A 26,320-nucleotide genomic window follows, 5' to 3' on the forward strand; every position below is an offset into this window, starting at 1 on the left:
TCACTAACGTTGATCATCAATACAATCCGAACACAAACACACTGCCTTCATTTAACTGGCTACAGGACATTCATTCTCCACCACTACACTCTGACAAAGTAAGAGCACAACACGTCCCTGAACACTGGGGGCACCTTGTAGTTGTTCATAATATATAGGAAATCCCTCTACCTCTTAGCCTTTGGCGAGGATCTCCCCCTGGCTTTCACAGATGTTGTGCAAAACACAGCAACCATCTATCAAGTGAGACAGACTGCTCAGCAGTCTCCAGCCTTCTCAGGAGGTTCTGCCTCCTTCCCGTCAGTCTTCCAAATGCCCATTTCACTGGAAAGCTGCAGCTGCTCAAAGTATAGTTAAACAGCTCCTTTGTCCTGTCCAAGGGGCCAGGAAAATGATTCATAAGCCAGGAAGGCAGTGGATAAACTGGCTCTGAAAATGACAGGAGTAGGGGTAGAAAGGGGTTGGATGGCAGGTGATTTTCAAAGTAAAAACTAAATAAGTACAAAAGTTCATAATTGGGAGAAACCATTAATGAGATGGAATTATTAATAAATTGCTTCTTATATGACTATTTCAGGAAAACCAAACCAACACACAGATTGATTGATAATGGTTATTAATGAGACTGCAGTGGACCAAAATCGGTGATGAAATCTGGTCACATGCCACCCGAGGCATGTTGCACATATGCTAAGAAGAATGAGACTGCAATCCAGGAGTAACCACTTATAAATGAACAAAGGATTCTGCTTCCTTTATACTAAATTACAGCCCAAAACAACTGAACTCAAATTTAAAATAGGGAAACATTTATTTAAGTACTCAAAACTGGTTGAAGAAACCAACAAAAAATTAAATCCACAAGGATTATCCAAATGAGACACACCAACTGAAAAAAGGTAGATAAAACAAATGATACAATGTATTAACTCTTAAAATAACCTCTTAACATGAAATTCTAAAACAGAATAATTTAGGATACTAACAAGCATCATCAGCTTTTTCCCCCTCTAAATAAAATTTACTTGTAGCTAAGTATTATCAACAGACTTTAGCAGCTAATCTTCAAGAAAACATTTCAGATACTTTACTGAGGTTATACATGGTTAACTGGATTACAAACACTATAATTCAGCTTGATATTAAAACTTTTAAACTCAAAACAAATCTGGATGAAACTAGATAGGTTGAATTGTACAATAATGCTGAAAGTAGTGTAGACAGCTCAAAATCTACCAAAACCATTACTACTTCTTTTATTTCTGTGTTAAAAAGATAGCATTGTGAGGCTAAGCATGATTTAAGGCAAATTCACAAGTCATATGATCACCACAGCTCAAAATTCAGCAGTGTTTAGACACACGTATCTAGTTGGAAATGGATACAATGATACATATAATAAATGGGGTATAAGAATCACCCAATTTGATTATTATACAACAATACAGATGAGAGAGAATTAGCTTTGGTTTGGGGGAGGTAATAGGCAATTTTACAAGGGTGAAAGTTCAGAAAGCGGTTTGATTAACTAAGGTATTCAAATTAAAGTTTAGTCAAGGAGGAGACTGAGGGAGTTTCCTTAGACAGTTGAAAGGTGCTATTGCAGGGAGATTCTGGTATTTGAGTTAATTGGCAGGGGTGGAAAGAGAGATTGATACTATTAACGGGTAATTCCATACACCAATAGGTAAACATTGTAACATTCAAACATAGAAAGAGAACTATCACAAAGTACCATACCCTGCTACTGGTACATAAAATTGACAAATGTAAAATAAGAACTAGTTAAATTCCTACTCCAAGATTGGGAAAAGGTTTGTGTGGAGTGTAAGATATAAACATATTAGATCATTCTGTAGTTAGAAACACACAACACCACTGAAGTTAGTACAAAATTATTCTAAAGTTTAGAACACACACAAATAAAGACTGATGTGAGATTTTTGAAGTTAGAAGATAACTTCTCTCTCACACAGTGTAATGTTGCAAGGGTGGCATTTAATTCTCACTCACACAAGCAAAAACTGCACAGCTGGAAGTGCTGAGGGAAAAATCCAGGGAAGAGTAGAACAATGATTAACAAAGTTCCTAGTTCTTAGTAACACTTCAAGATAAGACCTGAAACAAGACAACAAAAGTATTAATTTCCACAAAGATACAGTAACACAATCAGCACAGCTAAGATTTAGTTATGTCCTCATCAAACCAAAAATTTGAAGGGTAGCTCTTTTAAGCAGTAATCCAGATAATTTAGTAAGCAAAGCTAAGTGCATCCAGCACCACACCCCTACAGTGTGAACAATCAGTTTGGCAGCTACAGTTTACAGCATGCAATTTAAAGCAGTCAAAACCTGCAACGTTGTCAGATTCAAACCCTATCTTACTCTAGCTGTGTTCTTTAAGGCTCTGTTTCTTTGAAGCACAGAAAATCCCTATGGAATTGTAGCAGCAAGCTTTGATTTCCTAAATCTTTCTGTACTTTCAAGCAGGTGCAACTTCTCACCCTTCCTTCTGCTGTTCAGTGTATAGTCTTCTTTGTGGTGAGTGGTGGGACTCAGGATCTTACAATCATTGGAGAAGGGGGATTGGATCCAGAGTCACCCACTTTATAGGTGGATGTCCTGACCCCCAGGCTGTGGAACTATTCTCACACTCTCACTATGACCCAATGACTCCTTAAGTATTTATATACAGTAGAACTGCTTCGCTAGGGGAGACAATGAGACACTCATCAGAATATTCCATACCTTGGTAGTTCAGCCACTCTCCTGAGAAGTGCAAGATCTTTGCCTCAGCAGGTGGTTAGGGGACATAAACTAGGTGTCTCCCACATCCTGGGTGTACAAAATAACCATGAAGCTAAAGGTTATGAAGGAGCTCCTCCATCTGCTTCCTCCCCAGCTGTGTTGTGTGGAGATAGGTGGCCTCTGAATTTGACTTCTGTATCAAACTCCATTAGCAGAGGAACATCTAAATTCCCCAGTTCCTGACTTGAAGGAAGAGGTAGGCATCTATCTCCATAAAGGGATGGGGCTTAGAAGACTCCTCTGCCAGTCGCATCCTCCACTGGGCAGCTTAGGTGGCTTCTGTGCCAAGATTGCATTTAAAAAGCAAAGTTGCACTGATGTTTTGGGTTTTCGTTTAAGACTTTTATTATTGTTGGGTATTTTTAAACAAAGTTGCAGCCTGCCTGTTTTTTTGCTTAATTCTAAATGACCTGAAAATCAAAAAGGAATCCTACAAAAAAGTGGAAACGTGGTCAGAGTAATAAGGAGTAGTACAAAAGAACAGTACAAGAACATAGGGACAAAAGCAGAAAGGTTAAGGCACAAAATGAGTTACATCTGGCAAGAGACAGAAAAGTCCACAAGAGGAGGTTTTTTAAATACATTAGGAGCAAGAGAAAGACAACAAAAAGTGTGGGCACTTTACTTAGTAGGAAGAGGAGCATCAATAGGCGCTTAATGCCTATTTTCCTTCAATCTTCACTTAAATGATTAATGATGACTAGATACTCAGCACAATTAATATTGGCAACTGAGGGAAAGAAAGCAAACCAAAATAGGGTAAGACCAGGTTAAAGAAATATTTAGATAAGTTAGATGTATTCCAGTCAGCAGGCCCTGATTAAATGAATCCCAGGGTAGATAAAGAACTAGCTGAAGCAATTTCCAAGTCATTAGCAATTCTCTTTGACAATTCCTGGAGGACGGTGAGGCACCAGAAGACTGGAGAAGGGCAAACATGGTACCTAACTTTAAAAAAGGGGAAAAGAAGGACCTGGGGAATTATAGATCAGTCAGCCTATCTTCACTAGATGTAAATATGCTGGAGCAAAGTATTAATCAATTTGTAAGCACCTGGGAGATAATAGGTTATAAGGCATAGTCACAACAGATTTGTCAAGAACAAATCATGCCAAACCAATTCAATTTCCTTCTTTGATAGGATTACTGACTCAGTGGCTGAAAGGAAGCAGTAGACGTGTTATAACCTGATTTTAGTAAGGTTTTTGACACAGTTCCACATGACAATCTCATAGGCAAACTAGGGAAATGTGATCTAAAGGAAATTACTATAAGGTGGGTGCACAACACTTTGAAAGACCATACTCAAAGAGTAGTTACCAATGGTTTGCTGTCAACGTGGGAGATCGTATCTAGTGGGTTCCCACCAGGGTCAGTCCTGGGTCTGGTACTATTCAATATTTTAATTAATGACCCAATAATGCAGTATGCTTATAAAATCTGCAGATGACAGCAAGCTAGAAGGGGTTGCAAGCACTTTGGAGGACAGTTTTAAAATTCAAAATGACCTTGACAAATTGGAGAATTGGTCTGGATTCAACAAGATGAAATTTAATAAAGACAAGTGCATAGTACTTAACTTTGGAAGAAAAAACCAAATGCAGAACAATAAAATGGGAAACAACTGTGTAGATGGTAATACTACTGAAAAGAACTGGGGGTGGGAGAGGGGAAGAGAAGGGAGAAGAGGGAGGGCATAGTGGACCACAAACTGAATATGAGTCTTCAACGTGACAACTGCAAAAAAGGCTAATGATTCTGGGATCTATCAACAGAAGTGTTATATGTAAAATACAGGAAGTAATTGTCCTGCTCTATTCAGCACTGGTGAGGCCCCAGCTGGAATACTGTGGACAAATTGGGTAGGAAAGCTCAGAGGAAAGCAATAAACAACCATAAAAGGTTTAGAAAACCTGACTATGAGAAAAAAGATTTTAAAAATGGGCATGTTTAGTCTTGAGAACAGAAGACTGAGGGGTGACCTGATAACAGTCTTCCAATATGTTAAGAGCTGTTATAAAGGGGATGATGAACAATTGTTCTCCATGTCCACTGAAGATAGGACATGAAGTGATGGGCTTAATCTGCAGCAAGGGAGATTTAGGTGAGATATTACGAAAAACTTTCTAAATATAAGGGTTGTTAAGCTCTTCAATTGGCTTCCAAGGGAGGTTGAGGAGTCTCCATCATCGGAAGCTTTTAAAAACAAATTGGACAAATGCCGGTCAAGGATGGTCTAGGTTTACTTGGTCCGCTGGCCATGGAGCAGGAGGCTGGACTTGATGACTTCTCTAGGTCCCTTCCAGCCCTGCAATTCTATGATTCTATGAGAAAGGGTTTTTTTTTCCTCCAGGTTTTTTTTTGTTGTGCTTTGACTATGCTCCTCCTGCTGCCCAGCATGATAGATGAACACCCATTCTGCAGCTCTCCCTCATTTCTGCCTGACAGCCAAAGGACTCATTATTTCTTCTAAAAGTGAGTAGACGCATTTGATGAGCCATTCCACTTTTTATTTTTAAAGATTATAAACTTCATTGATGGGTTCATCGTGGCTATTTGAAGAGCAAGATTTTTTTCCTTATTTCAGAATTGGTAAGGGTTCGGAGTGGACTTCAGTACAGGTTAGGTTTCAGATGGGTTTAGTTTCTCTTCCTGCAGATGTGCTATTGCTATTTCTTCTTGCATATCATTAAAAATCCTTCTGAATAGCTGATGGCCCAGATAAGAGAGAGGGAGCTTTAAAGTATGGGAAGAACATTTCTTGTTCTGAAGCATGTAGAAAGACAATTTCACTTTCTTTTGGAAGTCAAGGATGTTGTTCCCCTGAGCAAACAGCATCCGCCCCCCACTGGGAATCATAGCTCTAGGGGTGTGAGTCAGATGTATATGGGTGGGGTGTGGATGTAAGGGGTACATGGTGAGGTATGTGTGGGAGTGTGGGGGGGGGGGTGTCAGGGGAGTGCAATAAACAAATCTCATCAGAACATGGGAATCTTATCTCAGCCTCTTCGCCTACACAACTTTGTTCCAGGCACGTGATTTCATTCTCTGCTTTAATAACTAACTATTGCAGGTCCCCATTACAGGGCCACTCCAGCCTGGCCTGACCCTTTGAGGTTCATAGTACTCAACAGGTCTTATACACATGACCCATTCCTAGGGGTGGTGTCCTGTGTGGATTCTCTGATATGTAATGAGGTTTGAGCTCTCATTGAAGCCTTTCCCACATTTAGCTTACTTAGTCTCTCTCCGCCATGTGGGTTCTCTGATGCTTAATTAGGGTTGATTTCCGACTGAAGCTTTTCCCACAGTCGGGGCAGTTATACGGTCTCTCTCCTGTGTGGATTCTCTGATGTTGAATAAGGTTGGAACTTTGACTGAAGCTTTTCCTGCACTCATTGCATTTGTAGGGCCTGTCCTCAAGATGGGTGCTCTGATGATTACAAAGGGCTGAGCTGCTACAGAAACTTTTCCCACAGTGAAGACATTTATAGGGTCTCTCTCCACTGTGGATTCTCTGATGTTTCCTAAGGGCTGAGCTCGCATTGAAGCTTTTCCCACATTCTAGGCATTTAAAGGGTTTCTCAGCCATGTGGATTCTCTTGTGAGTAACAAGAGTTGACTTCAGTCTGAAGCTTTCCCCACAGTCAGGGCAGTTATAGAGTCTCTCTCCCATGTGAATTCTCTGATGTGTATAAAGGTTTGAGCTTTGACTAAAGCTTTTCCCACATTCACTGCATTTGTAGGGTTTCTCTCCTGTGTGGGTCCTCTGGTGACTAGTAAGATGTGCACTGTGACCGAAGCTTTTCCCACACTCAGCACAGGTATAGGGTTTCTCTTCTGTGTGGATTCTCTGATGTGATAGAAGGGTTGATCTACGACTGAAGCTTTTCCTGCACTCGAGACATTCAAAGGGTTTCTCTCCTGTGTGGATTCTCTGATGTGACAGAAGGTTTGAACTCTGATTGAAGCTTTTCCCGCAGTCGGGACACTTATAGGGTTTTTCTCCCGTATGGATTCTCTGATGTTGAATAAGGTTGGAGCTCACACTGAAACTTTTCCCACACACGGGGCAGTCATAGGGTCTTTCTCCTGTGTGAGTTCTCTGATGTAATAGAAACTTTGAGCTCACACTGCAGCTTTTCCCACACTCATTACATTTGTAGGGTTTCTCTCCCATGTGGATTCTCTGATGGTGAATAAGGGTTAAGCTCTGACTGAAGCTTTTCCCACAGTCACCACATGAGTAGGGACTCTCTCCAGTGGGGATTCTCTGTTGAACAGTTTCTTTGATTTTCTTGATGCCTCTGATCTTGTGAGTGGATTTACCCAGTCTCTCCTCTGAGTGGTTTCCCTGCTTCCTTTTTGGTCTGCGCTGAATTTCACAGGCTTCTCTCTGCTCAGGACTCTGGGAAACATGCCCTTCAGCTCTTCCTGATACTGTCCCCTGTGGTTCCATTTGCTCAGGATCTTCCTGCTGAGGATTTTCCTTCTCGTTCTCACTTACCAACCCACCACCTGCTGGGACAGAGAGCAAATCCAGACAGGAGTCAGTCCCTGTGCCGGGGACCTCAGAAAGGGGGGAACAAACCCATATAACAGCTGGGGAGATTGAACTATCAGGAGCTGAATCCTGCTCCCCCCACACCCTTTCCCATAGGAGGGGACCCAACCTTCCTCCACATGCTGTGAGCACAGATGAAGGCAGGGGCTGAAGGGTCAGACAAGCTTGATGTAAATGCATCCGTGACATCTACCAGGATGACAGAATAACTGATTTCTGAGTAAGTTTAACTGATTTTTCACCTGTGTGGGGGTCTCTCAGAATCTCCCTTTCCTCATAGTCCCAGAGATTGGAAATGCACAGCCTCTCCCCTTGTTCCAGCTGGGAGATCACGTCAGGTTTGGAAACTGGGAATCCTGCTTGGCAGAGAGGGTGAGGAAACAAGTGTTGATCTTGGTCATTAAGCTCAGGCCTATTACTTCCAAACCAAGGATCTGAGCAGCCCACCCAGAGAGGCTTCTTCCTCTCCCTACCCCCAACCCTATGGGGACTGGGCTATAAATTGTTCAAGATCCCATGATGCACTGGTCTGTAGGAGGGTTCATCCACTCTGCCTAGGGAATGGCCCTGACTTATTCCCCTGAGGAGCTGAGCAGAGTTGCTACACTCTGATGGTACCTGGGGTACAACTTAGCACCCATCATTTACAGTCACATCTCCCTCCTACCACCACCACTTCTACATCCCTTCTCAACACAAGGCAGAACAGGAGGATATTACTCAGACCATCAACTCTTTGGTATGGAGACTCTCTCCTAATCTGCATTCATGCATCACCTAGCTCCACAGGGCTGTGTCACCTGATTGGGAACCCTAGGTTCTCTCCCAGTGACAAGCTGTTCAGAAATAAACAGAGGAAGCACCACCCAGGGCCTGGAAAAAGATCATTAGAGACCTGCTCCCTGTCCAACACAGGGAGCAAAAAGCTCTCTGTGAGTCACGATGGACCAGCAAAAGGGCCCCCATACGCTTGCTGATCAACTGTCATTCAGCCCTTCCCCATTATCCATAAGACCGGATCTGCCCCTGTTGGGGCCTGGCTGGCTCATATCTCAGGCCTGGAATTTGCTTTTCCTACCCCCTTAGCTTGCTCCATACACCTCAGACCCAGAGAGGACAGCTCTGACTGTGGAGTAGACGTTCTTCTCCAACCTTGGCTCGAATCATAGAAATGCACTGCTGAAAAGAATATCAAGAACTCATCTGTCCCAGCCCCCTACATTGAGACAGAACCAGGTATCCCAAGACCGACCCTGGCAGATGTTTGTCTATCCTGTTCTTAAAAGCAACCAGTGACTGGCTCTCTGTCTACACTGGAGATCGAATGACAAAACTTTTGTCTTTCAGGAGGTGTTAAATACCCTCATCACCCAAAAGACAAAAGTTTTGCTATGACAAGTGCCAGTGTGAACAGTGCACTGTCGACAGGAGTGCTCTCCTAAAAACCTGTGTAGTGTAGACAAAGCCTGGGATTTCACAACTTCCCTTGGTAACCTGTTCCATTACCTAACTGTCCTTACAGATAGAAAGTTTTTCTAATATTAAACCTAAATCTCCCTTGCTGCAGGTTAAACCCATCACTTCATGTCCTACATTCTGTGGAGAACAATCGATCACCTTCCTCTTCATAACATCCTTTCCCACATTTGGAGACTGGTATCAGGTCTCCCACTCAGTCTTCTTTTCTCAAGACTAAACATGTCCACTTCTTTTTGCATTTTCACATAGATCAGGCTTTCAAACCTTTAATAAGTTTTTTTTTGCTCTCCTCTGTACTCTTTTCAATTTGTCCACATCTTTCCAAAAGTGAGGCACCCAGAAGTGTCCACAGTACTCCAAATGAGTCCTTGTCAGTGCCAAGCAGAGAGGGACAATTACCTACCGTGTCATACATATGACTCAGCCTAGCAAGATATTAGCCTTTTTTGCAGTTACATCACATTGTTGGCTCACATTCAGTTTGTGATCCATTGTGACTCCCAAATGCTTTTCTGCAGTACTAGTTCCTAGCCAGTTATTGCACATTGTGTATTTGTGCACTTGATTTATCCTTCCTCAGTGTAACACTTTGGATTTGACTTGATTTATTCTTGACAAATCAATGTTGGCTATTACTTATCCACTAAGTGCTTACAAATTGATTGTTTAATAATTTGGTTCAATGTCTAAACAGGTATTAAAGTTAAGCTGATTGGCCTATAATTCGCGTCATCTTTGTTCCCCTTTTTAATGATAAGTACTATGTTTGTCCTTCTCCAGTCTCTGGGCCCTCACCCGTTCTCCATGAATTCTCAAAGATAACTGTTAACAGTTTCAAGATTACTTCAGCTAGTTCCTTAAGTACCCCAGGGTAAATTTTGTCAGTTCCCATTGACTTCAAGAATATTTAAGTTAGATGTATTCAATCTATTCTCTCTACTCTGGCTTGTGTTCCTTCCCCCATTGTTTTTCATATTAGTTCTATTAAGCATCTGGTCAATGTTAACTTTTTTACCAAACACTAAAGGAAAATAGGAATTAACGACTCAGCCTTCTTAATGTTATCATTTTTAGCTCTCCTTCCGCTCCAAGTAGTGGCCTACTCTGTCGTTTGTTTTTCTCTTGCTCCTCATGTATTTACAGGACCACTCCTTATTGCCTTTTATGTCCCTTGCTATTTGTAATGTGCCTCAGACTTTTTGATTTTCTTGCTACATGCCTCAGCCTTAGCAAGTTGTCCATGTTTCCACTTCTTGCAGGATTTCTTTACAATGCTCATGTCATTTAAGACCTCCTGATGCAGCGATATTGGCCCCTTGCTATTCTTCCTATCATTCCATGTTATTGGGATATGCTTTTGGCTTGTAAATATTGTCTCTGAGAAACTGCCAGCTCTCCTGAACTCCTTTTTCCCTTAGATTTCTTTCTATGAGACCATACGTACCAAGTTCTCAGACTTTGTGAAAGTCTGCTTTTTGGAAGAACATTGTTCTTATTCTGCTAATTTCACTCCTTCTCTTCCTTAGATGCAGGACAACTCCATCCAAAGAAATCCCACCAAGTGAATCCCCATAGTCCCCCAGGTTCCTAGTCGAGCATCTCTCATGCTTGAGCTACATTGGTGCTTGGTGAATAGGGAAGTTTGCTGAATTGGGACTTGACCAAATTTCTGACTAATCTACAGATCTACAAACACAGATTACCAGATGTAAAGGCCGGAAGGGAGTATTATGATTATCTAGTCTGACCTCCTGCATGTTAGACAGGTCAGACAACCTTACCCAGGATTCCTGCATCAAGCCATATCTTGTGATTGAGCTAGACTATATCTATTAGAATGAGACATCCAAGCTTGAGTCAAAGATGCCTAGTGATGGAGAATCCACCACATCCCTGAGTAAGCAATTCCAGTGGTTAGTCCACCTCACTGTTAAACATCTGCACTTTATGACTGGTCTGAATTTATCCAACTTCAGCTTCCAGCCACTGGATCTCCTTCTGATTTTATCTGCTAGATTAAGCAGCCCTCTGCTGTCAGAAATCTCCCTCTGTAGATACCTAAGGTTTCTGTTTAAAATACCACAATCTTCTCCTGGATAAACTCAATATACTGTGCTCTTTAAGTCTCCCACTCTAAGGCACATTTTCCAAACTTGAAATCATTCTTGTGGCACTTTTATGAACACCTTGCCAATTTGTGAATATTCTTCTAAACTCCCTGGACAGTCCCCCCGACATTCACACAGTATAGCGACAGAATCACAGAACACTCTCAGACCACAAATTACTTCATATACCCTCCCTCAGCCCCGAACACAGCTACTCTCAGTGCGAGGAACCATCATGGGCAAGAAGAAACACCAGGACCAACACCCTCCTTCCAAGAACTCCACACCTTGGCAGAAGAAGCAGCTCTAGAGACACTAATGGCAACCAGCCTCATGACTCTGGTCCATGGCCTTCCTGACAGGCAGAAGAGTCTGAATCATCTGGCACCTCCTGCTAACCTATCTGGCTCAGGCAGAATGCAATCATGATGGAGATAAAGTGCACTTAAAATTCTTGGTTCTGGGAAGAGCAGCACCATCAACATGTCCCTCAATCTTCTATCCTGTGGGAAGGGACAGTCTCACAGACACATGATCTAGAGACTAATAGGGCTGATCATCACAGAAATATGGGGGACCAATTAAGAATCCTGAAGAAAAGCTGACCCAGATGCTTCTGAGACCCCGCAGCTTCTAATATCCAAGGGGAGAGGTATCCTTACCCAGTGAGGTCACAGTCTCGTAATTCTCCTGCATAACATCCCTGTACAGGGCTCTCTGACCCAGGTCCAGCAGGGCCCATTCTTCCTCACTGAAATACACAGCAACTTCCTCGAAGGACATTGGCTCCGCTGCAGCCATTTTCCTTCCTTGTCTCTCCATGGATGGGATGAACTGGAGCAAATGTGGATTTTATTTTGCAGTCTGTCAGAGTCAGAAGGGTGATAAGGAAGGTTTCAGAAGGGGTTTAATACATTACACACCCCGATTTCCCCCAGACTCCTTCCCTGCCAACAGACACTCTAGACTGTCATCCTGGAGAATGCTTGAGCCAAGACACTAAAAAACAAAACAAAACAACAGCCCAAAGTTAAGTCCCAAATCCAGAGTCAAGTCTCTCAACAACACGTTGGGTCTGTTCTGAGTGTCCAGCCTTGCTGATAATCAGGCCAATGACTGAGCTGCCTGAACACAGGTTTCTACATTAGTCTCCTGTTTTTTAAGGATCCTGGCTTTCATCATTTTATTTACAGCCCAGCCCCTCCCACAAGGACTAAACCCACAGAGACTTTTAAACACTGTTAGGCCAGGTCTACGCTACGAGATTAAATCGATTTTAGATACGCAATTTCAGCTACGAGAACAGCGTAGCTGAAATCGAATATCTAAAATCGATTTACTCACCCGTCTTCACCGCGCGGGATCGATCCGCGCGGCTCGCTGTGTCGAATCCGGAAGTCCGGTCGTCTAGCTGGAGTTCCGGAATCGATCTAAGCACGCTCTGGGATCGAGATATCGCGTCCAGACCAGACGCGATATTTCGATCCCCGAGCAATCGATTTTACGCGCGCTCCGGCGCGTATGTCTAACGGGCCTTCGTGACAGGAGTAGTGAAGTCTGGACACTGAGATGTCTATTAATATGTGTGATGGTTGCAGGATGGTTCTGAGCCTCCTACAGCTTCAGGCCAGAAGCTAGGGATCTCTAGTTCTGACTTCTGGTGTCTGTTCACAGTCCTTGCTTTTACCCCCTTTACCCAGTTCTGACCTGCATTTGTTAAAGGTGTTATTTGTCAGGAAAGCATCCGTGTTTCTCTGAACATCCACCACTTCCTGTTGGTCATTTGTTCAGCCGTTATTCACTTTCACTCTGAGTTGGTCCGCCCAACCGGACGTCTAGGTGCCTGAAGACCCTGCTCCGAGCCCATAGCCCATGTTGGCTAGGACAAGCAGCTGTGGTTTTTCTTTTGCTGTGTTGGCATACCCTTCTGCGCAAGTGGTCTCTCTCCAATGACAGAAGTTGGGTCCAATAAGATTTACCTTACCCCTTGTCTCTTGCCTAGGAATTCTCAGTCTAAAGTAATTTTCCCAAATTTTTTAAGGATGAATTAGTTTAAAATACGTAATTGTAGTTTGCTCTTTTCCAGCCCCTTCTCAAACAGCTAGTGTTTTCCCGTATCACTTTCCCCTTAAATTCCAGACAGAGCTCTCTGCCCTAAGATGCATCGGATTGCCGTCTGTTCATACTGGGCTGTTAGTACTCTGAGTGTGTTAGGACTGGAGTTTCTTTTAGACTCAACGGTGCAGCCACCGCTGTCAGTGTCTGTGCTCAGTTTACCAAAAGCGCCAGGCACTTGGGGATCCCTTAACACGGCCCAGGCGCAATCCTCCAGCGGCGCCGGACCGGCGAGGCCTGACTGGCTTTTCCTCTCCCTGTCCTCCCCCGAATCAATATGCCCCGGGGTGCTGCAGGGAATGAGGTGGGCATGCTGGGAGGGGAACCTCCCTCCACTGATGCGCTCCGCTGCCTGCCTGTTCTTGCCCGTCTCCCTCCTGCCCCCTCCCTCCCCTCCCCTCGGTTGGGAGACTCGGTCCCTGGCCGGTTCGGAGAGTGTTCGCTCTCCGGAGCTAGTGGCTCCTGCAGGCGCTTAGGGGGGCCAGCGGGGGAGGAGCGTCGGGAGGCAGCAGTTGGGACTCGCAGACACCGCCCCCCGGGAGCAGGCTGGCGAGGGGCCATCGGTGCGAATCACTTTCCTGCCCGGCCCCGCCCTTCCCGGTGTTCTCGCCCCTCACCTGCGGCTCCCGCTCAGGGCTGGTGTCGGCAGAGCCCGGGGCTGCCCCCTGGCTGTTCCAGCCCCCGCGAAAGTCCCCCCTGGACAGAGGGGTCAATAGCGCAGGTCTATCCCCTACAACCCGCTGGGAGCGCGCCGCAGCTCCCGGCTAACAATGGCGCTGAGGCAGCAGTCCCGTTTTGACCAGGAGTCCAACCCCTCCTGGGCCGAGAGCCAGCACTAAGCAGAGCAGCAGTCTGGCGTTATACTGTTAACCCCTCAGCTGCTGGACGCCAGCCACAATCCTTCTCTCCTTTCTGAACCGAGAGAAACCCACAGAGTGTAGACACAGAGTCCTGGAGCAATACACTCCCTGGTGCCATCCCGGGCTCCGAGAGGGCTCCTGAGTGGCCGCCTCCCTCGGCCACCCTGTGCTATTTATTTTGCTGTCCCAGCAGGAATGTCTCCTCCCCCTCGTCCCGGACAGGGATGCGGCAGAAGAATCAGGTGAGAAACTGCTTCCTGCCGCATTTGCTCCTTTGCTGGAGGAAACCAGGTTCTTAAGTGGCATCTGCTGAAGCCGCTGCCCTCACTCTGCCCTTCTACCCTCCCAATCTGCTTCCTGCGGCAAGGAAATGGTGCTAAAAGTGGGAGAAAATGAGAGGGGAAAGAAGGGGAGAAATCGTGGAGGGGTAAAAAATGTGTCCAAAGGAGAGAACTGGTAGAGGCAAGAGAAGGAGATGGTCAGATTAGGAAAAGTCAGGGCAAGGAGCAAGTACTGTCCTGATTGCCTGAATTGCACTCCCTTTCCTGTATCAGAGGGGTAGCCGTGTTAGTCTGCATCTGTGAAAAGCAACAGAGTCCCGTGGCACCTTACAGACTAACAAAAGTATTGGAGCATAAGCTTTTGTGGGTGAATACCGACTTCCTCAGACACATATTCACCCACGAAAGCTTATGCTCCAATACATTTGTTAGTCTATAACAGGAGTCGGCAACCTCTGGCACTCGGCTCACCAGGGTAAGCACCCTGGCGGGCGGGGTCAGTTTGTTTACCTGCCACATCAGCAGGTTCGGCGGATCGCGGCTGCCACTGGCTGTGGTTCACCATCCCAGGCCAATGGGGGCGGCAGGAAGCAGTGCGGGCAAGGGATGTGCAGGCTGCAGCTTCCCGCTGCCCCCATTGGCCTGGGATGGCAAACCGTGGCCAGTGGGAGCCACAATCATCTGAACCTGCTGATGCAGCAGGTAAACAAACTGGCCCAGCCTGCCAGGGTGCTTATCCTGGTGAGTCACGTGCCAGAGGTTGCTGACACCTGGCCTATAAGGTGTAACAGGACTCCGTGTTGCATTTTACTTCCTTTCCTGTAATCCACAGGTTAATGCAATTTCACTGCTTTTCATTATTTATTTTAAATGTTCGTATGACTCTTCTTGTTCTTAGCCAGTGGTTCTCACACTTTTGTACTGGTGACCCCTTTCACATAGCAAGCCTCTGAGTGTGACGCCCCCTTAGAAATATATTAAATAGTGTTTTTAATTTAACACCATTATAAATGCTGGAGTCAAAGCAGGGTTTGGGGTGGAGGCTGATAGCTCATGACCCCCCCACGTAATAACCTTGTGAACACCTGAGGGGTCCTGACCTCAGTTTGAGAACCCCTGTTCTTAGCTCACCGTCAGTTCCTTTGGTAAAGACTGCACAGGGATGGCATTGTGCTACCTCATTCATGATTTACTGACTTCCCCACCGAGGGCAGCCCTGTTCTCTTGTTACTGGTTGCCTCACAGCCCCTTGAAATGATGAATGGAGCAGCTGCCCTTCATTCAAGTTAAATATGAGACATGATAACAAAGACACAATAGCAAAGGGCACACCCAAGGCTGAGAGAGAGAGAGAGTCACATGCCCGCTGAACAAGTTGGCTGAGGGAATTTGGAGCTGTGAGCAAAAGGTAGGGTGCTTTGCTCCCTCCTTATTAACATGGAAACAGCCTTTCCTACATACTTGGTAAATAAACAAGATTGTGTGAAAGATACCAGACTCATCCTCAAATTCTACTCCCAACTGGAACAGTGTGCAGGGCCTTGAACATTGGCCATCAACTTGGGTCAACCTAGTAACACTCTCTTGTGTGGAATCCCTCTCAAAGGCAAATTTCTATTGTAATTTTGGCTAAACATAGATATACAGTACTGATAACCCATTCACATAGCACCTCATGCACCAAAGCATAATGAGTTCAAACCAAAGATGTCTGGGTTTCTTTTTATTTGCATTTTTGTTTCTGAGCCTTTAGGGTACACTAGATTCATATTTTCACTTTTTTCTCCCAAAAGTGTAAGTTTGAAAAAAAATTATTATTATTATACTTAATGGAAGCTGTGATTCTCAAGCAATCTTTTGATTCCAGAAGCTTTTGCTTTCAGAATAAAAACATCAAATACATGCCATCCTCATGGTAAAATGGCAAAAGTCGGTAACACCAGTTATGCGTATTTGGCTACCTAGATATTTGGTAGCAACAACAATATTTGCAGTGAATACAGTTAAGGACACATTTACATTTTTTTTCTGGATAACTTACTTTGCAAGCTGAAACTGCAACCACCAATTGACTGTTACCTCTCCCCAAAATTCCGTATATTTTAAATGGTCTTATGTTCCTGTGACAATTAATACAATTTTGGACTTCCAATATTATGTACTTTTCACTTAAAAAAAGTAAACCACGTTTCTTTAACTAATTCTTCCATCCCTATTTCATAGCCTTTTCCCTATGGTAAATATTTTTGTTATCATACATTTCAGCACTGTCCTTCAATCTTTACAAGTTTACTTTTTCTTCTTCCAAACAGGGGCATCATTTGCTGTGGGCAGATGCCCCTCCAACCTTGGTTCCCCAGCCCTGCACGTTTTCATAGTGCCTCACCAGGGATGGTGTGAAAAACAGCTTCCTCTCAGATTTAGCCATTAGGTTTAACTACTAGTGGTGGTTTCTGACACTATCCGTATCAGGTGTCCTAATTAACTACCCCCAGCTTTCCCCATGAGTGTCTTATTCAGAGGGATGGAATGTTCCCCTAAAGTAAAAAGGGATGGTAGCATATTCTGACAGAGGACCATGCCATGCATCAGAATGAGCTACCCATGGAAGAAAATGGGGGGATAGCTATAAGCAAGTGCACATGGAGGTAGCTCCTTCCTCTCCCTTCATCACCTTTACCCTGCTCTGGAAACAGTTTGGTACCTGTACAAATTCTGTCCCTCTCTTCCATCTAATTTGCCCCGTGCCCCCTTTTTTCCTTCTATTTTCAACAGGTAGCACAGTCTGATGGTAGGTAAGGGCGCTGAGACAGCAGCTTCAGAAGATGCTACCGAGCATCCTCAGGTCACTACACATGCTAGTTAATCCTGGCAGGGAACTGATTTAGACATTACACTCCCTGTGTTCTAATCCCCTGCCACAGTCCCTTTTAGACTCATAGACTCATAGGTCAGAAGGGACCAATATGATCATCTAGTCTGACCTCCTGCACAAGGCAGGCCACAGAACCCTACCCATCCACTTTTATAACAACCCCTAACCCATGACTGAGGATTATTGAAATCTCAAAATTGTGCTTGACGACCCCTCAAGCTGCAGAGAATCCCTCAGCAACGCCCTGCCCCCACTGCTCGGCGGACGGCGAAAGGACCTCCAGTTGCCCCGTGCAATCGTCCGCCTCGGAGGAAAATTGCTTCCGACCCAAAGATGGCGATCAGCCTAAACCCTGAGCATTGTGCAACGACTCAACCACCAGCCCCAAGAAAGAATTCTTCTGCACGTACTCGTTCCATCCACTCAACATCCCCCACGGACCATTGAGCACTTACTTTCTGATAATCCAAGACAGTTGGGCCCAGATTAAACTATCCTGCATAACAGTTCCCTCATTATCTTCAATTAGTCTTAAAGCCCAGATCAAGTCTTTGCCCCAGTATCTTCTCCTTGAGCTGTTCAGAACTTCACTCGCCTAGTGTTAGACCTTGGTCGAATTTCAAGTCTAAACTTCCTAGTGTCCCGTTTGTACCATTTGACCTTGTGTCTCCTACATTCTACAATTAAATATTTCCTCTCACTCCTCCCTCACGTTATTCCCCTGGATATCATTTATTAGAGCAAGCTATCCCGCGAGCCTTCTTTTTGGCCGGCTAACAGGCCAAGCTCTTTGAGTTCCTTTCTAAGGCGGTTTTCCACATTACTACATCATCCTAGTAAGCCCGTCTCTGAACGCTGTTCCAGTTTGAATTCATCCGTCTTACACATGGACAACCAGAACTGCATACATCATCAGGTGGGTCTCACTCAGCGCCTTATTATACAGGTATGAACGACCTCCTTATCTTGCTGAAATACCTCCTTGCAGTCTGTCATAAGTAGATAGGTAAGCGTTACGGGTTAGTTCTTCTTTTAACCTGGAATAGGTACCAACACCGGACCAGAAGACCATCAGAAAACTGGTGTTTAAAAGTCAGGGGCGGAATTTGTAGTACGGGCCGATTTGTTGTTTTGCGTACTGGCTATGAGTAAACAAACTTTTCTTCTAACTCCATCTTATCTCAAATTTCCACTAAAGTCTGTGAGATACAAGAGACACAGTAATTCGGCTATGAGGAGCTATGTGTGTTGTATTTATACAGATGTTGGAATGCTGTTCTTTGTTGCTTCCTCGGCTGTGAGGATCAAGCTATCTCTGCTAATCACATCTTTTCTCATTCTCACGTAAAAGGCGTGAGTCACACGGAAACAAGTAGCAAATCCGGCCTATGATATGCTTGTGCTTTGACTTACTTGTGTGATTGCTGGTCTGTTTAATGGCTTATTTTTAAAGCAGACTGGGTTATTCATATTTTCTTAAGTAGGAGCCTGTATTAATTTTTAGCAAGTTATTATTCTGGTATTTTCTTCTCTTTCTATATAAAGCATTTTCTATTTTCAAACTTGGGAAGATTCTTTTCTGTAAGGCAAAGCCAAGCTGTTGGTATTTTGCACTCATTGTCCTGAGGGATAGAACGCTTATCCTGGAGCAGAGAACAGGTTTCTTTGTACTACGCAGGCTGGACCAGAGGCAAGCCATGGAGAGGAGGGGGAAAGGGTTATTCTCTCCTGTTTTGACCCAGGGGATTTGGAATTGGGGGTCCCTCCAGGGAAGGGTTGGGCACCACGAGGAGGAAAGGGGGGTCAGGCCCGTATCATTCCTGACTGGTGGCAGCCTATCGATCTAGCTGGAGTTGTAGGAGGACTTTATGCTGTCCGTCATTCATCTGAACTCTAAGGTCCAGATGGCAATTATCATGACAGATCCTAAACGTTTGCTTTTTTAACAGCCATATACATTGCGGCTCATAGTCATCCTGCTATCGACCAATCCCCAAGGTCCTTCCTCTCTCTGTCGCTTCAACTGATGCGTCCCCACGTATATTCAAATTCTTATTATTACTCCGCTGTGCATGACCTTGCACTTTTCCTATTATATTTCATCCTATTACTATTCTCTCCAGTTACACGTGGTCGCAGATCTTCCTGAAGGTATCACGGGTCTTCTCCGTGTTAGCAATACCCCCAGCTTTGTTGTCATCCGCAAACTTTTATTAGCAAATTCCCGCTCTTTGGTGCCAAGGTCAGTACATAAAGGTTAAATAAGATTAGTTCCCAAACCCTATCTTGAGGGATCACTAGTAACCGTCTTACAGCCCTACGTTCCCCTTCAGTCGACCCGCTGGTCTCCCTTCACCGAGTGTAGGGTTCCTTATCCCACCTTACACTTTCATATTCCATCCCTCACTTTCATTTAACTAACAGTTCCCCATGCGGAACCATGTCAAACGCCTTACCGAAATCGAGGTAAATTAGATCTACCGCATTTCCTTTATCTAAGTAATCCGTCACCTTCTCAAAGAAGGAGATCAGGTTGGTTTGGCACAATCTATCTTTAGTAAATCCATGTTGCAATTCGTCCCAATTACCATTTACTAGTCCTCCTATCCTGCAGGGTCTTGCCCCACTGTGTCCTGCCCCCACCATATTCCTGGGGTCATGCTCCCTGCCATTGGCTCCCTTCTTAAAGTCCTGCTCCATCTACCCAGTCTCTTATCCACCCACCCCATCTTCCCTGTGATCTGTACCTTGATCCCGTTTTCCTAGCCCACCACCCATCTGCCCCCCTGGTCCTAGTGCTCCCCATTTGTCCCATACTGCATCTGGAACACCACCTCATCTGTCCCCTGGTTTCTCTTCCTATGTCCTGGCCTTCATCCCCACTCTGTTTCCAGACTCCAGTCCTCCTGTAATATCCCCCACATTGGTCAACCTATGTATTGCATGGCACCCCCCCCAGACTCATGAGGGACCCCCTTTCTGCCCTGATGCAGCTGCCCCTACACCCTAGTGTGCCTTTTCGATTGACACCCAGAGGGGTTTGGTCAGGATAGGGCAGTGATTTTCAAACCTTTTTTTCTGGCAACCCAGTTGAAGAAAACTGTTGATGCCTGTGACCCACCGAAGCTGGGGATGTAGGGTTTGGGGTGTGGGAGGGGCTCAGGGCTGGGGCAGAGGGTTGGGGTGCATGGGTGATGGCTGCAGTGTGGAGCTGGGGATGAGAACTTTGGGGTGCAGGAGGGGCTCTGAGTTTGTGGGGGGCTCAGGGATGGGGGTTGGAGTGTGGAAGGGGGTCAGGACTCTGGGCTGGGAGTGCAGGCTCTGAAGTGGGACTGGGTGTGACACTCTGTACCTTGGGAGAACACCCTATGCCCCTATGTTCATCCTTATAATATGATGGTGTGGGATCCAATGCAAAGTTTGTCATGTCAGATGTCTTCGGAAGACTCATGATGCTCTGAGCATTGTTGTTACAGTATTTTTTGTTATAGTAATATTATGTTATAGGTTGTAGTTTCATGTATATAGTTATGAAGCTGAAAATGTGTCCTCATGCTTAAAACAAGCCCAGGCAAAAAATCTCCAAGAGCAGAGGGGCAATTCACATCTGATCAGGGCATGTATGAGACAAACCCAACCCAGCCTCAGAAGAACAGAGGACATTGGTCTAGGCAGCAACAAAGGATCTGTGAGTCACCCCACTTCCTTTGGCCACTTTAGGACTATGATGAGGTAATGCTCACATGACTCTGAAGGGGGGGGGGAAAGCCAAGAGGGAAGAAAGAACATGATAAAAGGGAGAGATGTTTCCCATGCTCTTCCTCTCTCTTCCACCTACATCTACAGACATCATCACCAAGCGACTGAAGTACTGATCAAAGGGGAGAGCCAGGCTGAAGGGCAATCAGCCAGCCTGTGGTGAAAAGCATCGAAGTTTGTAAGGGTACTGAAAGTGTTAAGATCAGCTTAGAATGTGTTTTACTTTCATTTAATTTGACCAAATCTGATTTGTTGTGCTTTGACTTAAGTCACTTAAAATTTATCTTTGTAGTTAATAAATGTGTTTTGTTTATTCTACCTGAAGCAGTGTGTTTGGTTTGAAGCATGTCAGAGACTCCCCTTGGGATAACAAGCCTGGTACATATCAATTTCTTTGTTAAATTGCCGAACTCATATAAGCTTGAAGTGTCCAGTGAGCATAACTGGATACTGCAAGACAGAGGTTCCTAGGGTTGTGTCTGGGAGTCGGGGTTCTCACAGCAGAGCAGGATAAGGCTGGCTCCCAGAGTCAAGGATTAGAGTGACCTAGCAGATCACCAGTCCAGATAACACGTAACACCAGGGAAACACCTGTGAGTGCTGAAAGTCATCACTTCATCATAGCATCCAGTCCCTGCACCAGTGCTAATGTCTAATGATCTGCAAGACAGAGGCACATAAGATCCTATATTGTTTTCCGTTCCCCATTGTTTTGTTTACTGTCCCCTCCTCCTATCCTACCTCTCATTCCCTTGGCTTAGCATCGAATCATGAAATAGCCTATAATGCTTCCATCCAAGCCTGCTTTGTCTAAGGAGAAAGGATCCAACTAGATGACGTCCCTGAGCTTGAACCAAGGTCCAAGCAGCAGATGTCACAGCTGATTTGCCAGCCCCTGCCAAAGCATTCCCTCTGTTCAGCCAGAGACAACCCGTGCCTGCTGATAGTGGGGGTGAGGGGTGGTCAGGGCAGAGTAAGGGTAGCCAGCTTCAGCATGCTCAGTCCGTGTGTGTGTGTGCTCAGTACAAGCTAGGCAGCAAATCTGGAGAGCACGTGACCCCACTTCTCCCCGCCCCCCACACACATACACGCATAGTGTCTCTGGGTGCAGTATTCCAAAAACATCAACACAAGCTGGATTTCACCCACCTTTTCTTTGCTGTCTTTCCTCCACCTTGTGCCCCTGTTCGTTAAAAAAAAGGGAGAAGGGAATGCCCTTCACAGATCAGGACTGAGAGTAAAATTAGCCCTTTCCTTTTCATGACAGTAATGAAAATAAGCAACTCTGATAATACCGGAGAGAGACTTAGATAGGGTTTGACTACATTTGTTTTGCATAATCATTCAACCACACTTTCAGCTTAAATCTTGTTCCTTGTTTTAATTCCTTAGTCTGTGTGTGTGGTGTCTTCTATCTGTCTGTCTGTGTCTGTTGTGAAAACAATAAACCCCCCAGACCCCTCTGAATCCTCTGGGCAACCCTGGTCTCAGAAAACTCATTTCCATTGCTATGTCACGCAGCATTACACCATGGGATACACTGCTTCCAGCCAGCCAATCGGGTTTCATTAGTGCCTCTCCCACAGCATGGCACAGGGCTCCGAATTGGGTCTCAGACTGTTAATAATAGTACCACTGCTCTGCTTTCCCACAGCCCCTAGTTGTCCCGCCCGCTCCAAATATCCCTTTTTTTTCAGCTGAAAATCCCGTGCAGTTCTTACCCCACTGTCCCTGCTTGCTCTCCTGGAGCTGGCTCAGTTCCTGCAGGCGCTCAGGGGACCAGAGCCTGCGGGGTCAGGGAGAGCAGCAGCTCTGGGACTCGCAGACCCTACCCCTCCTGGAGCAGAGCTGGGGCGAGGAGGGGCCATTGGTGCAGAGTCACTTTCCTGCCCGCCCAGCCCTTCCCGGGTCTCGCCCCTCACCTGCAGGCTCCAGTAGTATGAAACCGTTACCTTACATAATTTTCTACCAAGAGCAGTTACTGATATACAGTAATCCTCGCTTAATGTTGTAGTATGTTCTGAAAAATGTGACTTTAAGCAAAACAATGTTAAGCGAATCCAATTTCCCCATAAGAATTAATGTAAATGGGGCTGTTAGGTTCTAGGGAAATTTTTTTCACCAGACAAAAGACTAAATTATATATGTGTATATACAGTATAAGTTTTAAACAAACAATTTACTACTATACACAGCAATGATGATTGTGAAGCTTGGTTGAGGTGGTGCAGTCAGAGGGTGGAAGAGGGTGGTGGATATTTCCTACGGGAATGCCTACTGTTTAAATGATGAACTAGCACTCAGCTGATCCCTCAAGGGTTAACAACATTGTTGTTAATGTAGCCTCATACTCTACCAAGGCAGCACAAATGGAGGGAGGGAGACAGCATGGCAGACGGAGACACACACCCTGTGTATGAAGAGCGCGATGTCATTGCCCCTTTAAGTAGGCTGACCCCACTCTAAGTACACTGCCTTTTTATGTAAATCAGGAAGCTGAGACAGCAGGCTGGTGCTTGCAAGCACCCTCAGTCCTGAGTCAGTTGTGTGCCCCACTCCACATGGAGATAGGATAAGCAGGTGACAGGAAGCGGGAGGGGGACACCCTTACATTAGCTCCCTCTTTCCCCTCCTCACCCACACAGCAAGCAGGAGGCTCCGTGAGCAGCTCCAAAGGCAGAGGGCAGGAGCAGCACAGGCAGTGTGGGGTGGACAGCTGAACTGTTGGCAATTGATAGCCTGCTGGGCAGTTGCCACACAGGGACACTATGGGAGTGTGGGAACTAATAGAAGGGCTGCCAGTCCACCCTGGTCCAAGCCCCCACCAGCTAGCTGCAGTGGATTCTCTTCTGCACAGTGACAAAGCAGGTCGGCTGCTTAAAAGATGTTATAGAGACGTGTGCAACCTTTAAACGAGCATGTCCCTAATTGATCAGCAACGAAACAACATTAACCAGGACAACTTTAAGTGAGGAGTTACTGTATAAGGTTTTTTGCTATAATCTTGTCCTAATTTGCTACTTTGCCTTTCCATCTTCTGGGCCCAGTAGTAGCAAATTGTAACTAATGGGGGCCTCGTCACATGTTGCTACCTGTCATGTTGTAGTAACGCAAAGAAAGAAACAGCATGTGCGCCCGATTCCTACTATTGGGGCTACACTGAGCATGCGCACACGAACTGAGCATGCTCAGTAACCTTTGCTGTCGCCGCTGCCCTTCCTCTGCCCTCACTCTCTACTTACGATTTGCTACCTCCTCTTTGGGTGGGTTTAAAGGATCAAGGGGGGCAAATCGCAGCGGGGAGCTGCCAGGTCTGAGCGGGGGGCAAAAATTTACTGCCAGGGGGTCAAACTACTGTAGGTAGCGGCAGGAGAACGGCTGAAGGGGAAAATCGGGGTGGGGGGTAGGTTAGCCGGGTTAAGCCCGGGGGGGAGAGACACTGTCAGACCCTGTGCTGGGGACAAAACCCCCGTTTTAGGAGGGGACAGGGGAAACAGGTGGCCCCTCGGATGAACATCTCTGTGGCTTCGCTTAATCGGGGGGTTCCCGGGGTTGTCGGGGGGGGGCAGAGGCGTTTTCGTTTCTGCTCCAGGCGCTGCATGTCAGCCCCGGAGCAGGGGGCAGCGTCCCTGGGGTGGGGTCTGAACAGGCACGCAGCCCAATTCTATATTGTCAAAGCGAATGCCCTTCACAGATCAGGACTGAGAGTAAAATTAGCCCTTTCCTTTTCATGACAGTAATGAAAATAAGCAACTCTGATAATACCGGAGAGAGACTTAGATAGGGTTTGACTACATTTGTTTTGCATAATCATTCAACCACACTTTCAGCTTAAATCCTTGTTTTAATTCCTTAGTCTGTGTGTGTGTGTCTGTCTATCTGTCTGTCTGTGTCTGTGTGAAAACAATAAACCCCCCAGACCCCTCTGAATCCTCTGGGCAACCCTGGTCTCAGAAAACTCATTCCATTGCTATGTCACAGCATTTACACCCATGGGACTACACTGCTTCCAGCCAGCCAATCGGGTTTCCATTAGTGCCTCTCCCACAGCATGGCACAGGGGCTCCAGACATTGGGTCTCAGACTGTTAATAATAGTACCACTGCTCTGCTTTCCCACAGCCCCTAGTTGTCCCCCCGCCTCCCAAATATCCCTTTTTTTTCAGCTTGAAAAGTCCGTGCAGTTCTTACCCACCTGTCCCTGCTTGCTCTCCTGGAGCTGGCTCAGTTCCTGCAGGCGCTCAGGGGACCAGAGCCTGCGGGGTCAGGGAGAGCAGCAGCTCTGGGACTCGCAGACCCCTACCCTCCTGGGAGCAGAGCTGGGGCGAGGAGGGGCCATTGGTGCAGAGTCACTTTCCTGCCCGGCCCCAGCCCTTTCCCCGGGTCTCGCCCCTCACCTGCAGGCTCCAGTAGTATGAAACCTGTTACCTTACATAATTTGCTACCAAGAGCAGTTACTGATATACAGTAACTCCTCGCTTAATGTTGTAGTTATGTTCCTGAAAAATGTGACTTTAAGCAAAACAATGTTAAGCGAATCCAATTTCCCCATAAGAATTAATGTAAATGGGGCTGTTAGGTTCTAGGGAAATTTTTTTCACCAGACAAAAGACTAAATTATATATGTGTATATACAGTATAAGTTTTAAACAAACAATTTACTACTATACACAGCAATGATGATTGTGAAGCTTGGTTGAGGTGGTGCAGTCAGAGGGTGGAAGAGGGTGGGTGGGATATTTCCTAGGGAATGCCTTACTGTTAAATGATGAACTAGCACTCAGCTGATCCCTCAAGGGTTAACACATTGTTGTTAATGTAGCCTCATACTCTACAAGGCAGCACAAATGGAGGGAGGGGAGACAGCATGGCAGACGGAGACACACACCCTGTGTATGAGAGAGCGATGTGCATTGCCCCTTTAAGTAGGCTGACCCCACTCTAAGTACACTGCCTTTTTATGTAAATCAGGAAGCTGAGACAGCAGCTGGTGCTTGCAAGCACCCTCAGTCCTGAGTCCAGTTGTGTGCCCCCTCCACATGGAGATAGGATAAGCAGGTGACAGGAGCAGGGGGAGGGGGACACCCTTACATTAGCTCCCCTCTTTCCCCTCCTCACCCCACACAGCAAGCAGGAGGCTCCCGTGAGCAGCTCCAAGGCAGAGGGCAGGAGCAGCACAGGGCAGTGTGGGGTGGGACAGCTGAACTGTTGGCAATTGATAGCCTGCTGGGCAGTTGCCACACAGGGAACTTAGGGGAGTGGGGAACTAATAGAAGGGCTGCCAGTCCACCCTGGTCCCAAGCCCCCACCAGCTAGCTGCAGTGGACTTCTCTTTCTGCAAACAGTGACAAAGCAGGCGGCTGCTAAAAGATGTTATAAGAGAGCGTTGTGCAACCTTAAACGAGCATGTTCCCTAATTGATCAGCAACGAAACAACATTAACCAGGACAACTTTAAGTGAGGAGTTACTGTA

General features: G+C 45.8%; 2 protein-coding genes across 2 annotated transcripts in view; one reads left to right on the forward strand and one right to left on the reverse strand.

Moving 5' to 3' along the window:
- LOC116824943 (uncharacterized) overlaps positions 1–26,320 on the forward strand; it is a 480,271-nt gene that overhangs the window by 131,089 nt on the left and 322,862 nt on the right.
- Positions 793–26,320, reverse strand: part of LOC116832036 (uncharacterized) — a 524,829-nt gene continuing 499,301 nt past the window's right edge. The window contains exons 2-4 of the mRNA XM_075071995.1: positions 11,621–11,822; positions 7,614–7,727; positions 793–7,325 (exon numbers count right to left, since the gene is read on the reverse strand). Coding sequence (XP_074928096.1) covers positions 6,046–7,325; positions 7,614–7,727; positions 11,621–11,780 — 1,554 coding nt within the window. The 5' untranslated portion in view covers positions 11,781–11,822 and the 3' untranslated portion in view covers positions 793–6,045. The remainder of the gene's footprint in view (positions 7,326–7,613; positions 7,728–11,620; positions 11,823–26,320) is intronic.

The sequence above is a fragment of the Chelonoidis abingdonii genome, chromosome 13, assembly GCF_003597395.2.
Source record: "Chelonoidis abingdonii isolate Lonesome George chromosome 13, CheloAbing_2.0, whole genome shotgun sequence".
NCBI lineage: Eukaryota > Metazoa > Chordata > Testudines > Testudinidae > Chelonoidis > Chelonoidis abingdonii.